This window comes from Trichoplusia ni, chromosome 21, assembly GCF_003590095.1.
Source record: "Trichoplusia ni isolate ovarian cell line Hi5 chromosome 21, tn1, whole genome shotgun sequence".
In the NCBI taxonomy this organism is placed as follows: domain Eukaryota; kingdom Metazoa; phylum Arthropoda; class Insecta; order Lepidoptera; family Noctuidae; genus Trichoplusia; species Trichoplusia ni.
This window is the reverse complement of record NC_039498.1, coordinates 7,270,779-7,287,331: the sequence shown is the minus strand read 5'-3', so window position 1 is coordinate 7,287,331 and position 16,553 is coordinate 7,270,779. Positions and strand designations below refer to the sequence as shown.

Genomic DNA, 16,553 nt, shown 5'->3' with positions numbered 1-16,553 from the left:
AAAACAAGTTCCAAAAGTGTGTCACTAATTAATATGTATTATTCACGAAGCGTGGATATCTAATCTCTAGTCTGACATCATAGCATCGTGCCACAATCAGATAATATTGTCTACCAATCTTTTAAGCTGCAACAACATTTCCTTTGCCTCCTTAAATTGGCGCTAGTTTTGCTGTCATGGCGTCGATATCTGTCAAACAAGTCAGTCTATTATTATAATATTACAAATGCATTTTGTAGTTCAAAAGTTCATCACATGTATATAAATTATAATAACCTATTATGTAATAGGTTACTTCGTATTTTCGGCGGCAAAATATAGATTTAACTCTCAGATTTTCTTAAGACTTATTTTTCTTAGCGATGGTTACATCACTTAATAAAAAATCAAATCTAAACTATTTCTAACGAATCGAACTAAAAATAACTACTTCTAGCTCTGATTCACCACGAAAAAAAACGTTATTAATAACCTACACCTATACCTACCTAACTTGTTTTTATATTCGACCTTCAATTTCAAATATTCAGCCTATTAAAACCAGTCCTCAAATTGTTGAGGTATTTGAGTACAGATAATAAAAAAATAACTGATTGTAATGACAGGTTAAACTACAATAATAATGGCGGGAATGCAACTCATAACTTATTTCATTGTAATACGTAAAAACTTTTCAAACAGTTATCTATTAAAATAAATTGTAAATAATGAAATCACTTACTACGGAAATTTCTGCACACCTGACTTCTGACGTCATGCAAATTTGACTGATAGCAAAAAAATATGTAAAAATAAAATAAAATGTTTTGTTCGTGCTTATCTGTTTTATTATGTTTTTAAATCAATCCATAGTATCTAAGGTAGATATTTTTGAAAAGCCTCTCCAACAGACATCGCGAGGGCAGCGCATTTCAGATTCCAGCGAGCGAGCTGCACTAATTTTTCCAATTTCAGATTCAACGGGTAATACCGACTATTGCCACGATTGATTTTATGAAAACTTTGAGATAATCGAAACATAGTCTTGTACACTCTTCACAGTACTTTGTATATTTTTCTTGTCTAACATTTTACCTGCCGGTAGTAGTAGTAGTTTGACATGCGGAGGGTACGGAGAGGTCACAAGAGACTACTGATCAATCAAACCTAAAACCTTACAGATGTAAACTGTACCACACATTATGACAATAAAGATACAAATTCATCCTATTATGTAATAAACATAGGTATATACATACATATACATTTTGAAAAAGATAAATAGGAAGACCTACGCTCATCACACATAATATATGTTTCATCTTGACTAGGATTCGATCCCAAAACCGCCGGTTAGATACATAAATGAGACAATGTTTTCTTACGAAAAATATTCTATAACACATACGTTTTTTTGGGATCGCTAAACAAGTTAGACTCACGACCCCAACCCCGCAACAGCTCATAACGACATTGTAAGTCCTATTTTTCGAGATGACAGTCCCTTGCCTCACTTTTCATAATTCTAGCTAATTCATTCATAATTTTCATTCCAGGTGTGGGCAAGACCAGCCTGGTGGTCCGCTACATCGGCAAGATGTTCTCCAAGCACATCTCGCCGACGATAGGCGCCTCCTTCTTCACCTGCAACATCAATCTAGAAAATGCTAGAGTCAAATACAGGTAACTAGAAAACAAAGAAGGAAATGCGATTATTTTTTTTGTTCAAGATCTTCATGATCACAACAAATATTATAGAAATGATTAAGCCGATTTTTGTTCGCCGAAATAGAGAAGACTTATCTTGCATACAAAGAGTGTATGCAAGATCTAACTAAGAATTCTTAGTAATGACATAATCAAATACCAGGGCCCCAATGGCCGATCAATCAATGAATTTCCATTAAATAGGCGTTAGCATTTTTGCAAAACAATTGGAAATTCAGTACGGGGTGGAACCCTCACTGTCAATTACTCTTAATTACTAATTATTGTGTTTGCAAAATGCTTAAGAGAATAGGAATAGTTTCAAATTTAATTTAGTTGCCATCCATTAGTAGTATCAGTAGTAAGTCATATTCTTAACAGTGCCTCTTGTTACAAAATCCGCTCTGATTGGAACTCGTATCTATATATGTACATACATACAAGTTTTTTTTTTAACTTTGCATTCATAAAATTCAATAAGTAATGAATCTAATGTAAAAAAACAGAACGATCTCGGTCAGTTATTTATTTAGAATACAACGATAGGCCTAACCCGGCATAGCGTCACCGATAAAACGTCAAAATTATCATACCCATTCGTGTTTTAAACTGGTTTCCCAAGCTTACCGACTGCTTATACCGGCTATTTCAAAACGTTGTCTTAATATTTTAACTCACTAAAGTTTATATTGAAAGTATGGTATTCTCAACCGCCTTCATAAAGGAGGAGGTTGTCAATTCGTCTGTATTTTTTATATTTGTTACGTCAACTTTGGACTGGATGGACCGACTTTGTTGATCCTTTTTCATAGTGATTTCTTAGGTTTACGCGAATGTTAGACATGAAATGAAACTACTTTTACGGATTTTATCGCGGTTTAATTTTAGATTTTCGTTCCCGACGTTTCGAAACCTTTGCAGGTATCATGGTCACGGGCAGACCATGATACCTGTCTAGTTTTCTTCTAGTTTCATTTCAAGATCCTTTTAAATAGCTGTAATTTGGTCCTATTAAAATTTCATCAGGTTTGCCCAGTAGATTTTCATTTGAAGTCATTTGTATATTTTTGTTGTTACAACAATATTAAAACACCTATTTATCAATGAAAAACAAAAATGACTTCATGAAACAAATCTTCTAATCTAGTCTCATAAGCCCTTTGGAAATCGACTCAGATACAAAATCCATACCACTAATACGGGTATTTGTAACGTATCTGTAGAATCAATGGGTTCGTATTATCAGTATTGCAATAACGAGCGATAATCTTAGCACTTGAAAATAAATGATAACTCGACATCAAACTATGAGCCCGAAGTATTACGATTTGCAGACTTGCAGTCGTCATGACGTGGCTCAGCTAAAACTGCACATGTTGATCGATTACAGACTAAGCTACGCTTGATACGGTTGGTTTGTAGATGGGTGACAGTCGATATCATATCGAGTTACTCTGTGTTTCAGAAGGCACGTTAAATTATGGTTCGCTTCTGGTATTAAAACTTCTTTGACAGTCGTTACGTGTATTTAGAAGCTAGAAAGTCTGACAACCAATGTTACTAATAGGTATCGTGTTGCCCAGGTAACTGGATTGAAGGGATCGGGTAGGCAGTCCTCGTAAAACACTGGAACCCAGCTACATCTGGTTAGACTGGAAGCCAACCCAAAAGTTAGGAGGAAACTAAAACGATGACGTTACATCCTACACTAGAACTCAGGTCCTAGCTGGTAGGGAAACTTTGAGCATTGATCACTCGTCCCTTCTACTGCTTAAGCCAGACTCACGGGTCTACATTGAGTTGGAACCTTTTTTTTTTGTTAAGGCGGGGAATCATGGACACCCTCTCCCTTGGGGGAGGAACTGGGTAGTGTCAGACTCTTACTGACTAAACCTGAACCGCCGTGCTACGTCATCCGCGTTTTTGTGTCGGTGTATGGCAATGCGTTGCAATCCTGAACCTGCACCTATTGGGTACATATCCATGGAAACTGGAACCTCTTGCATGTAACCACAAGGCCACCTCTATACACCTCGTTACGGCCTAAACCTCCCTTCCCCATTAATATATATTGTTCGTTTCTCCCCAGGTATGGGACACGGCTGGTCAGGAGCGGTTCCGGTCCATGGCTCCGATGTACTACCGGAACGCAAACGCCGCGCTGCTGGTGTTCGACATCACCAGCGTCAACAGCTTCCAGGCTATTAAAGGATGGGTTAAGGAGCTGCAGAGGTGAATAAATTGTGTTAATAATAATTTAAAGAATGATGAAAATAAATGCATGGATATCTGATTGGAACCTGGAAATTGATCAACACTGTGCGCGTTATGTCGTGAGTTCGATCCCCGCGAATTACAAGCATATTTTGTGTTATCCAATTTGTGTATTAATTAATTATTTCTTTGCAAAAAAACTTTAACTTCGAACCCTAAAAAACAAAATATTCAAAAATCGCTTAGCACATATTTCATTTTAAATATATATAAACCAAATTTCGAAGCCGTAGTCATATCAAAAAAAATAATTTACATAGTTACATAAGTGGTATCACTAACAAACTATGGAGGGATTTCCGAAATAAACGTTTATTTAAACCCCCTCTCTCCCCTTACAAACTTTTCCAGTTGGAAACCTAATGTCGTTTCTCAGGCTCTAGACTATCTGTGTACCAAAATTTCATTTCACTCTGTACGTGAAAGCGAGACAGACAGAGATACTTTCGCATGTCTAATTCGATTTGTAAATGATACATAAACTTATGTATTCTAGTAACGTCCAGAAGCCATGGTCCTGTCCGTGGTGGGCAACAAGAGCGACCTGCAGCAGCTGCGCGCGGTGCAGGCGGCCGAGGCCGCGCACTTCGCCGAGAGCATCGGCGCGCACTACGTCGAGACCTCCGCCTTGCACGACCAGGTAACTAACTATCATCATCATCATCGGCCTAGCCTTTCCCCAACTGTGTTGGTGTCCGCTACCAGTCTAACCGGATGCAGCCAAGTGTTAGTGTTTTACAAGGAGTTAACCCAGTTTACCTAGGCAACACGATACCCCTTAGTTAGACTGGTTGTCAGACTTTTCAAGCTTCTGACTACCTGGAACGACTGCCAAAGATGTAGGAATAACAGCCGGGACCCGCAATATGACTTGCCTTCCGAAACACGGACAAACTCGTTTTGAGAAAGAAGGTCACTCATCCAAGGACCAACGCGTCAAGAAGCGTAGCTTAACCTGTGATCGACTTAGTTATGCGGTTATTGCTTAGCTATGAGCTCCTCATCATCATCACCTACATTCTTCCACTGCTGGACATAGGCCTCCCCAATTGCGCGCCATCGAGATATATCTTCGGCTGCTCGCGTTGTGAGTCAAATTAGCCTTAGTCGTTGTAGTTAAATTTTGTGTTTTTACTTTAAGTTCTGTATAAATTATAGAAAGAACAGTCGTCATTCGGCAAGAGTTCTTAAAAAAACAAGTCAGATAAAAGTAATTATTTAAACTAAGTTTTGGGCAAAAGCTATTACGATTTCTGAAACCAAACAACAACTAGATTAACTACAAAATGCTGAGCACGCCAAACCCACTGAGTGCGACGTGTCGCGGATTCCTTCCCTGCCTAGGACAAGCATTTTTGACATCCACGAGTGCATTTGATTTGTATGTTTGTTAAACCCCCCGCGACACAAGCATTAATTCCTTAGTGCGGGAGTCGTTTAAAAAAAAATATAAGCAAACCTAATGAATATGTACCTGCCTCCCCAGCAAGGCATCGACCAGGTGTTCCTGAGCACGGCGTCCGCGCTGCTGCAGCTGTCGCCGTCGCTGCCCTCGCTGCGCTCCTACGACTCCGAGGCCGAGGACCGAGTGCCTGCAGGTATACTCACTAATATTATATGTGTCAAGTTGTTTGTCCGCGATGAATTCTAAAAATATTTAACCGATTTCAATCTAATTGAAGTGTTGTAGGTTGATCTATTTGAAAGATGGGATACCTTACATGTCAGTTTACAGTCGCTATGTTATTTTCTTACAAATGATTTGTCTATAACTTACCCTCCAACTTACCATGTGGACGACGTTGCGGGCAACAGCTAGTCATGTTCCTCTTTCCTCTAGTCACCTCAATCCGCCCGACGGACTCTATAATAGTTATTAAATCTCTTCTATATAAAACTCTTGAGTAACGGTATACGTGATTGAACTCCTCCGAAACGGCTTGATCGATTCTCATGAAATTTTATTGGCATGTTAGGGTATATCTGAGAATAATACATCTATTTTTCATACCCCCATTTTTACATTTTCGGATGGGAAGTCATCGAATGACTCCTTCCACTTCGGTTTGAGCGGAATGTAGTGACAGACTCCTACTGACTAAAACAAATGTTCCTTGCTTCGTGACAGCTAGTTTATTTACAAAATACATAAATATTTCGTATAATTTGAAGGTATGCCTACAGAGGAGGACGCGACCCACACCGGGAAGGTGGAGCTGCCCGCCTGGAGCATCGACAGCATCGCGCACGGACAGGTGCAGAAGAGTTGCTGCTGACAGCAACCTGACAGCAATGTGGAGAAGAGGAACTGCTACTGACAACAATAGTATATGATAACAGTAGATGCTGACACAGAAGATAACTTCAAAGACTTGTTCAAGTTACCAAGGTTACGGATAATACTATGAAATATCTTGATCTAGACAATACATCATCATCATCCATTGCTGCTTCTTGTGCCAATTGCTACGGTCCTGTGCCAGCCTCATCCAGAGTCGACCCGAGACCTTCACTATATCGTCTAATCATATTGCTCCCGGACGAATGACGCTTTTTCTTCCTCTAACACAAAAAAAAATCAATTTGAAGATAATGTTGACTGGTCAGATGGTGCAGAGGTATTAACCTTGGTTTATAGATAACCTAATGGATATGAAAATAGAAAATAACTTTGACAGCTCGGATAGCCGAGTTGTTGAGCACAAGCAAGCATTTGTGTAAACCACGAATGCCTGTCCTTAGTCTGCGTGTCTTTGTGCATGTGACTTCGACTGGACTTTGAAATCTTGGTGAATTGAAATACGAACAAAGTGTCCCACATGTGTATGGTATCAACACGAAAATGTTGGCTGAATAGGGACTTTGATTAAAAAAGACTGCCAAGAAGATTGAAAAAAAAAATATTGGTTACATAATTTTATTTTATGACGGGCCTGTTGGTCTAGTGGTTAGTGACCCTGACTGCTATACCAGGTCGTGGGTTCGATTCCCGCCTAGGACAAAATGTTGTGTGATGAGCATGATCATTTGTTCTGGTGTCTGGGTGTAATTTATCTATAATATTTATGTATTTAGAAATATATAAGTAAGTTTATCAGTTGTCTGGTTACCATAACACAAGCTCTGCTTAGCTTGGGATCAGATAGCCGTGTGTGAGCTGTCACATGATATATTATATGATATATTAATTAATATTTAATCATTAATCATTTAATCATTTTATTCTATCATAAAAAAATATGATGATAAAATGCATCAAAGATGTTTAAAAGTATTGGAATGGGGTCTCAAAACGTCACTTTTGTGTATAAAGTATTCTGGTAAGTGACGTCACACGAGATTTCAAGTTACTGTGACACTATCGTTTGTTTAACCTTAACCGGTATTTTTTCTTAATCTATCTGACAGAATAGTAAGATATTTTTAGTCAAATACCCAATTTCTGAACATAAGAATAGAAAATAATATTTTGAGATTAACTTTACTACTATGTACCTAACTGTTTAATGATATAATCACAAACATTCAGACATGTCTGTATTATATTTAATAATAACTACTTACATTAAGGTTCGACAATTTAATTGTATTTTATTTAAGTTAATTTTTATATAGAGTAACGAAAACGTGGTTATATTTTAAATTAAACACAGCTTATAGTTAAATAGCTTCAAAACTTTCACTAAAAAATACGGCCAAATGCTATTGCAGTAAGACTTCCGTAGTTATCTTTAAAAACAGCAAAAAAGCATTTTTTCTTTTTATAGGAGTGCCTCCTTTAATGTTAATAAAATTCTAATTTAGTAGTTCTATTATAAGAACAGATATATATCATCACCAAAACTTTCAACTGAATATCACGAGTTTTGACATACAATCTAGTGACAGACAGACTTACAGAGGTCTCGTAGTAATTAGCGTTCTGTTAAAAAACGTTCTGAACGTTAAAAAGCGTTCTGTTTTCACCCTTCTAGCAAGAAGTAAAAAATACATATTTTTAAGATCAATTTGCATGCACAGACGCAGTTTTCAAAACATAACCAAGTTTTCTTATTAAACCTTAAATATACGACTCAAACTACCATTTAGCTGTTTCTAGAACTATTTATAAATATAGTTATTGTTATAAAATAAACTATGCCAAGACTAATGCCCGCATCTTGCCTTGTTAAGACAATCTTAAAAAGACTACTTAATATGTATGTTTTTATAAATATTGGGTAATATCAATATTTTTATCCTGAAAGTAATATTATTGCAGAAAAGCTACATCTGCCCGCTGTTAAGCTACACTTGATACGGTCGATCCATAGACGGGTGACCATGTATGTAATAACAAGTTCCTCCGTGTTTCGAAAGACACGTTACATTGTGGGTCTCGGCTGTTATTCCTACATCTTTCACAGTCGTTACAGGTAGTCAGAAGCTATATAGTCTGACAAGCAGTCTTACCAAGGGTTACCGTGTTGCCCAGGTAACTGGGTTGAGGAGGTCAGATAGGCAGTCGCTCCTTGTAAAACACTGGTACTCGGCTGCATCTGGTTAGACTGGAAGAGGACGCTAACATAGTTGAGAAAAGGATTGGATGATGAATAGCTGTGTTGTGCTCAGGTGCAACTGCAATAATATTCCCTTCAGGCATGAGGCACTGACTAATCTTTCAAACTATGTAATCTTATGAAATTTAATTTGTTTACCTAATATCAGGGTATTTTGACTAATTATAAAGATAACATTATCTAATACATCTATTTTTTTATCTCTACATATAAGTATTGTATAAATAATAAATATAATAATAGTTAATAATGTTATATTTGATATTAAACAGTTCGATGCTAACGAATTTATTGTGTAAATAGATTGTTTGGATTTAAGTTTAAATAAATAGATCTATAATGTTTTCTTGTGTTGTTATTGGACAAAATTATTTAATTCTTTTCTTCCAGTCCTTCCGAGCCAAGACCCCTTCAGCATACCAGGTAAAACCATCATTCTCTAAGATTTGGGCCAATTCCGTTATTTACTAATGGCTGATGAATGAATGGAAATTGGATTGAAATTACACTATTCGTATTGTCCTAAGCAATTTACCAATGCATTTCATATTATTGTCTGAGCAATATGCGTGAAAATCCTGGCTTTAGACGGTAAGAAACATTGTCAAGTTTATTTGAAGGGACTCGTTGAGTCGCGGCATTCAGCAATGCTGGCTCTAGCGCCATAATTTTTTAAAACCCGAACTACTAATGATGCGCTATGGACACTCCCCGGACTCAGTCTAAACTAGAACAAATCTGGATAAACCAGGACGGATGGCAACCCTAGACTTATACCTTGCCAATGAGGCTCTACCAACTATTTTTGCTCCTCGTATAAATTTGATTTGACAACAGTTTAAATCGCTTAGCATCCCAAAAACCTAGTGTAAGTAGGCGATAAGGAGAGTACATAAATAAAACAACTAATATTCAAACAAAATATTTAATACCCATTTACAAACACTCCAAACTGGAATCACAACACAACACGCGTAACAACCTTTGCTAAATACATATCAATATTAAATGCAATTATTGTACGGAATTCAAGTAAATGTATGAAAATTACTATGTAAACAGCCTTATTTTAAAACAATGTGTATGTAATATAATTTATTTTTATACATATTTGAATATAACATACATCACACAAAAACAGCATTTCATAAAAAACTTAATAAAGTTTTATTTGAATAATTTTGAATTTGAATTAACTTCACAGTATTTTTTTGTGATTACTCGATCGGCTAAGTTGCTGCCACTCTTGCTTTAAAACGTGGTTGGTTTTGCTAAGTTTTTTACATACATATAAAAATGAAATAAACTTAATTATTTTTATAAATAGTTACAGTTTAACAGTTACCCTCATAAGAAATTACTTAGATTAATATAAGGCACTTTATTTTAAAAACTAGTCATTATTTTTTATTTCAAAATATGTTTTTATATATCATTCATTTGTTTTGTGAAATAATCTCATAGGATGTTAAGATAATCTTATGAACAAATGTTAATTTGATATGAAAATATGTCTTATTTTTATTTCAGTTGTATATAGAAATTGCACTATACTCCTTCAAAAGAAATATTTACCAATTTTATAGAAATGGATTTGGCTCTCAAAAGTTTATCTCTTTTTATTTATATTTAATAAAATATCTTTCGTTTATCTATGTACTTGGTACAATAACATAATAAGTACTAATGCCTGAACATTTAAATAAATATGAAATATATTAATAATTTATTATTAGCTCAACATGGTTAATATGTTTAAGTCTGAAATAATGGATGTTTTTGAACCCTTTATAAGGAAAGCACAACAATCAAAATTTATTGTCAGTAAAGACTCTAAAATTACTTGGGTCACATAAGATGGGTCAAAATGACCCATGTCTATTTTAAAATGGCATTAGTAGGTAGTTAAGACAAATTGTATATTAATTGTCCTTAGAAATGCTTTTAGCAATAATTTATTGTACCTGCTCTTTTTGTAAATAAATAATATATTAACAACTAACAGCACTCTAAGTGACGGTTACTTCATATCTCAGTTAAACGTTACTGAAACTATACCAAGAGCAAAGTTAGCTGTATCTATAACTTCATTGGGTTATAATGATCTAAAACATTAACCAACACAACCCAAGTGTTTCTAAAAGTGACCCAACACTAGGCCTTAGACCTCATCATTAAATCACTCAGTACTTCAATAATAAAAAATCTTACTACGATCACATCACCCACTAGGGTCATAGTGACCCACGACTAGGGTCATTATGACCCATGGTTTACAGCTCGTCCTTGGTGTCGGCGGGCGCGTCGAAGTCTGCATCTTCAGGGATAAATTCTTCATTATCACCGTAGTCGTCAGACACGTCGGGCATCTGTGACTGAGGCGGGAGGCCGCCGAAACCGTACGGGTCGGGCCCGTGGACCTGTAGATGGTCATATAAAGTCAATTTTAACTGCACGGATAGAATAACTCAGAGCTACGTGTCTGTTTGTGGGGGTGTACGGGTGTGTTTGTGCATATGAAATATCCCCCGCGATATAAGGATTTAATTGAATAACGGTGGAGTCTCTTCAAACATACAAAACTCAGACAGACCTTGAACACGAGACTCCTATAAGCGCCCTCACTTTTACAACCAACCTTGGTGGTTTAGTATGTTTTTTCGTTGTATTTGTTTTGTATTTAATTGAAATTATTTATTTATTAAGTATCAAATATTATAGTATAATAGCAGCCTATAACGTTCCTCTGCTTGACACAGACCTCTTCCCAAATGCAGAAGGTTTGTGCATTCATCTCCACGCTAGCTCACTGCGGCTTGGAAATATCAAATTCCAATCTTTAGTTCAATACCAAGGTTTCTCACCATGTGCTTATGCAAGCGGAAATACCCAAATCGGATTATTATCAGAGCTAAATTTATTATAAACTAGCTTTTTGCCCGTGTCGAGGTCGGTTATATCGCGTTTCCAAGAGAACTCTTCAAAAATCCGGTATAAAAACTATCCTATGTTCTTTCTCAAGTCAACTCTATCTCTGTACCAAATTTCATTAAAATCAGTTCAGTGGTTTAGACGTGAAAGCGTAACAGACAGACAGACAGACAGAGATACTTTCGCATTTATAATATTAGTAGAAATGTCTAAAGCAAGTGTTATAAAAGCATACCTTGACATATTCTGCTTCCATCTCAGTGGTCCACGTGGTGTCCTCCTCGTTGGGCAACATCCAGTCTTCGCAGTACTTGGCGTGTTTGAAGCAAATCTGTTTAAAAATAGGAATGTTATGATAAAAACTACTATACGGTGTTTGGAAAATGTGTAATGTATTACAGACTTTCTAAATCCACAAAAAACATTATTTTGAGTTTGAGGCTTAATTGTTTATGAGATCCCTCTCTAATACAAGACTTATTTCCTTACTAGCTGACCCAGCAAACATTGTTTTGCCTAATAAATTATTTCTAGTTGTATTTTTAGTGCCACATTATAAAAAAATTAAAACAAAAAAAAAATATTGTGAGCAACCCACTTCACATAGCATCTAAGTGAAGTGGGTTGCTCACAATTTTTTTTTTTTAAATAAATGTTGTTCTATTCTCAGACCTACCCAATATGTATACAAAATTTCATAAGAATCGGTCGAACCGTTTCGGAGGAGTACGTTAACTAACATCGTGATACGGGAATTTTATATATTAGAAGAAGATAAATATACTATACTCATCATCATCGCCCTAGCCTTTTTCCAAACTATGTTGTAACCTTCCAATCTAACCGGATACTGCTAAGTACCGACCTGCTAAGTAGTATTTTAAAAAGAGCTACTGTCTATCTGACTTCCTCAACCCAGTTACCAGGGCAAAACAATACCCCCTTAGTCTGGCTGTCAGACTTTCTAGCTTCTTACTTTTTGAAACAACTGCCAAAGATGTGTTAATCACAACCTGTGTTTTACAAGGAGCGACTGCCTATCTGACCTCCCCAACCCAGTTGGGCAAAACAATACCCCTTGGTTAGACTGGTTGTCAGACTTTTCAAGCTTCTGACTTCCTGTAACGACTGTCATAGATGTGGAATAACAGCCGGGACCCACAATTTAACGTGCCTTCCGAAACACGGAAAACTACTATATACTACTAATTTAAGACTACTATATGCCTTTTAAGTACCCATATGCAATCACTAAACGACACTGGCAAGAAAAGAAACTACTATGCCATTATATTTCAGATACTATTTAAAACTAGCTTTTCGCCCGCGGCTTCGCCCGCGCCAATATCGGTTATATTGCGTTTCGAAGAGAACTCTTCAAAAGTCCAGGATAAAAACTATCCTATGTTCTTTCTCAAGATCAACTCTATCTCTGTACCAAATTTCATTAAAATCAGTTCAGCGGTTTAGACGTGAAAGCGTAACAGACAGACAGACACGCAGAGTTACTATCGCATTTATAATATTAGTAGGGATAATAAAGTAACATCAATCTGACCTCTTGCTCAGCGTCCGGCATGATGTCATCGTGAGGCCTGTTCTTGTACAGCGATGTGATCTCATCCTCGTTCTCCTCAAACATGCGCTCGCACTGAAATAATAACGAATATATTATTAATTTATTACTATAAAGTACTAGCATAACAGTTATGTACAAATCGGCAGGGTCGCAGAAAAGCTTGAATGTAAATTTCAAAGACTGATCCCGCGGCGTAAACTCATGATTAAGGACTCCGGTTGGGTCCGGAACTAGTCGGGCAACCTTGATAAATACGAATGAGAAAACCGTTGCACCATTTAATAAAGAAACAAATGTTATATAAAAAAAAAAAACAATTGGTGTTGGACGAAATCTACAAAAACAATAATATGGTAAGAAAACATTCATCTCACCAACAACTATTTTGGAGTAATAAATGTAATAAAAACTGAATAAATTGTTTCAGATTTTTGACTAGTTATCCACAAATGCAGTTTAGAGGCAGGGTATCCTTGTGCAGGTGACTTGAAAGTTTATGAAACTCCCCCGACACAAGTATTAAATACCTTAGAACGAGAGTCATTTTTATAAAAAAAAAGTGTTATACAACATTTAAAATCAAAGTATTCAAGTTAACTTTTAATCTGTTTGGTCTTTTCCCAAGCTAAATTCTATGCAGTCAAGTCTTGTTTATTCACAATCATAGACATTCATAAAAAGTCACTTTTCCTTACATCACCCTTAAAATACCATCATATAATACAATTCACGACTCACATAGTACTCCAAGCTCTTGTTCAAATCATCATCAGTCACAAACTTAGTCTTGGAGAACTCAGGGTTCATGCCACCGGACTTGGTGATCAGCTGCATGATGGCTAGCTTGTTGGTGGCCTTGTAGTAGACTCGGACGTAGTCATCCATCTTCTTGCCTGGAAATTAACAGGTTGTTTATTAAATGATGCCTGTGTGTGCATGTTTTGATGTTTACTGCAGCAGGTGTGAGAAGGATGCCGCTCTACAGTATGTATTGCTGTCACGCTTTCACAAATGTAATATTAATTTATTAGGTAATGGACGAAAGGTTATTTTTGTCCAGGGTGAAACGCTTAAGACTTCAACCCACATTGAGGGCTAGCATGGGGTTAGGTCAGACTTCCACCGACTAAAAACACCCCGGGCCCCTTCTACTGCTTAAGAAAGAGTCACTGGATCGCTCGCGCATGAAAAGTAAGGGTAGAACCTCCGACTAACCAGATATTACTCTTTATATGTATATGACTGAATTCCACTCATGAATGTGAAGATTACACTGAATAGAACTCTAATTCGCCCAGCACTAGCTTATTGCTCTTGCTAGAGAAGAAAAAGAACAACTCCAGCAACAGTATGCTTGCTTTCCATATAACAAAAAATAAGTCTGACTACCAGGCAAAGGTTTCCCACAAATCTTTTCATAATACTCTCTCCTAGGCTACTTGATACCAGCCTGTGGTGGGGCCAGTGTGTGGCTAGATCATCACTTCCTAAGCCAACCAAGGTGGTTGTCCATTTCCTGGCTTCCATTAAAGGATCAATACATAAGACTATGAGAATAAAAGTAAAACCTGGAGAGACTGAAGTTTGCAGAGTAAAAAATGAACATTGCAATTATAAAATGGCAGGTTTAGGCTATAAAATGTATGACATTGATGTTTAATTATTACTTCACAAAATTATAGTGTGACCTTCATTGAATTTGAAGTCAGAAATCAATGAGAATAGAGTACAATTCTGGGCTTGAAACTTATATACATTTCCAAAAGTTAAATTCTAAAAGAATATGAAAACTTTTGTTTTTGAATTATATTTAGGTTGACACATTTTTTTTTTGTTGCTATCTTAAATACAATAATTGACCTGCTTAACCAACATCCGACTGACTAATTCTGTCATGAACATAGTATGACATAGTGATTTGTGAGATTTAAATACATATATTTTTGTACTTGGTAAGACTTAGATGGCTGGCAGGAACTGGATGCAAGCAGCAAAGATAGATCACAATGCTGTGCCATTGTGGAGACCTATGCCCAGCAGTGGACAGATATGGGCTGATGATGATGATGATGAAAAGAGGTATACAACTTACAAATGTTATCAATAAGCTCAGAGATGTAGACTGCTGAGCGGTGGGCGGGAACCTTCTCCTGCATGGTGTTGCCGCTAGCATCCATCCTGAAGTTGCCAACCTGAAATATGCAAAACATACAAATTATTGTTAAGAGAAGGGAGATTTGAATTCAAACTGAATGTGTAAGTTTTCTACTTAAAAGCTTTCTGCTGGTTTCCTGCAGCTGCAATTTTTATTCAGCCTCATTTCTGTTAAGGTTACCTCCAAAATAATTGACTTGTTTAACAAAAGACCCATTATGGAAACGTTTTACTGGCATTCCTCTTTCAACATAAGGAGTAAGGGACCTCGGGGTGATAGTAAGGGTATATAAATGTCAAATAATCTAAAACCTAGAGACAAAACTTCAAATTTGATGAAGTCATTTCTTTTGATTCAGGAACCAGTGTTTTGAATCGTAACACTGGAAATAGTATTTCATATATTGTGAATATCTAACCAAAAAGCTAACATATTATGCTAATTGTACAGTAATGTGTCTAAAACGTAAAGTACACCTTGTAATTTAATGAAAATACATTTATTTTAGGCTTTATAGCAAGCACTTAAAAAGTTAAGAAACTAATACTAATAAGAGAAAAGTGAATGTAAAGTTACCTTAAAACATGCGTATACTCATATTTTCTATTTAAATTGCATTATCAGTATTGTAAGTCGATATAACATGAACAAAATACAAGAATTCAATAATAATAAAACAAGTCATTAAAATGTTACTTACGTCAACTTTTTTCCATTTATCTACTTTTTTTATCACATCGTCAAGCTCCTCGAAGGTCGTTCGGCAAACTGGAATTATTATATAATATCAATTACCGAAATTACTTTAATAATTAATTAAAAAATGACAATAAATACACACCTAAACATTTCAGGTTTTTGGGGTCTATTCTCGCTGTAACGGCAACAAACAAAACTGTTAACGCGAACAAAAATGTGGCGGACCGCATTTTTTAACACTAATTATCTACGTATCACAAATAAGTGTTTAAATTACAAGAAAAATCGGATTAATGTTGGGAATTCCTCTGCATGCGTTGAAGAAGTTTATCTTTTCCTGTCATACACGATACCTTTTCTGATTGGTTCATACCTGTAATCATTTTTTTATAACTCCCTGACTTGCTATTGGTCGAAAGCTGACAGCCATAGTCCAACTATATTCAAATGCTACGATCGATAAACATTACTGTTGGAGCTTCACATTCATTTATATTTTCCTGGATTATACCATAATTCAATAAAGGCCACTAGAAAATGAACCAAGAAATTCTAATTTTTGTAAATACGTATCGATCCTAGGTTAATACTATGAATAGAGGTAAATATTGTATCGATTGTCAATTTCAATCCAAATAATATTCCGAATCTGGATGGCTTATTTAACAAC

General features: G+C 36.1%; 3 protein-coding genes across 4 annotated transcripts; 2 read left to right on the top strand and 1 right to left on the bottom strand.

The window, feature by feature from the left end:
* The first annotated feature begins 1,099 nt into the window (after positions 1-1,099).
* On the top strand, positions 1,100-3,954 carry LOC113504321 (ras-related protein RHN1-like). The gene is made up of 3 exons (XM_026886576.1): positions 1,100-1,108; positions 1,481-1,662; positions 3,766-3,954. Exons 1-3 carry the CDS (start codon positions 1,100-1,102, stop codon positions 3,920-3,922), a joined length of 348 nt encoding a protein of 115 aa, XP_026742377.1. The 3' UTR covers positions 3,923-3,954.
* Positions 3,955-4,467: 513 nt separating this feature from the next.
* On the top strand, positions 4,468-6,607 carry LOC113504184 (ras-related protein Rab-21-like). Its single transcript, XM_026886351.1, has 3 exons — positions 4,468-4,600; positions 5,447-5,558; positions 6,133-6,607. Exons 1-3 carry the CDS (start codon positions 4,472-4,474, stop codon positions 6,234-6,236), a joined length of 345 nt encoding a protein of 114 aa, XP_026742152.1. The 5' UTR covers positions 4,468-4,471; the 3' UTR covers positions 6,237-6,607.
* Positions 6,608-9,698: 3,091 nt separating this feature from the next.
* LOC113504346 (protein seele) lies at positions 9,699-16,471 on the bottom strand. Of its 2 annotated transcripts, none has more exons than XM_026886621.1 (7): positions 16,257-16,471; positions 15,885-15,952; positions 15,122-15,221; positions 13,768-13,922; positions 13,009-13,101; positions 11,686-11,781; positions 9,699-10,939 (listed from the first exon to the last, which is right to left on the bottom strand). In XM_026886621.1, the coding sequence occupies exons 1-7, from the start codon at positions 16,264-16,266 to the stop codon at positions 10,793-10,795; spliced, it is 669 nt and encodes a 222-aa protein (XP_026742422.1). In that variant the 5' UTR covers positions 16,267-16,471; the 3' UTR covers positions 9,699-10,792. The 2 variants fall into 2 exon arrangements, with proteins under 2 accessions (XP_026742422.1, XP_026742421.1); XM_026886620.1 differs by lacking the exon at positions 16,257-16,471 and adding an exon at positions 16,026-16,213.
* Between the last annotated feature and the right edge of the window lie 82 nt (positions 16,472-16,553).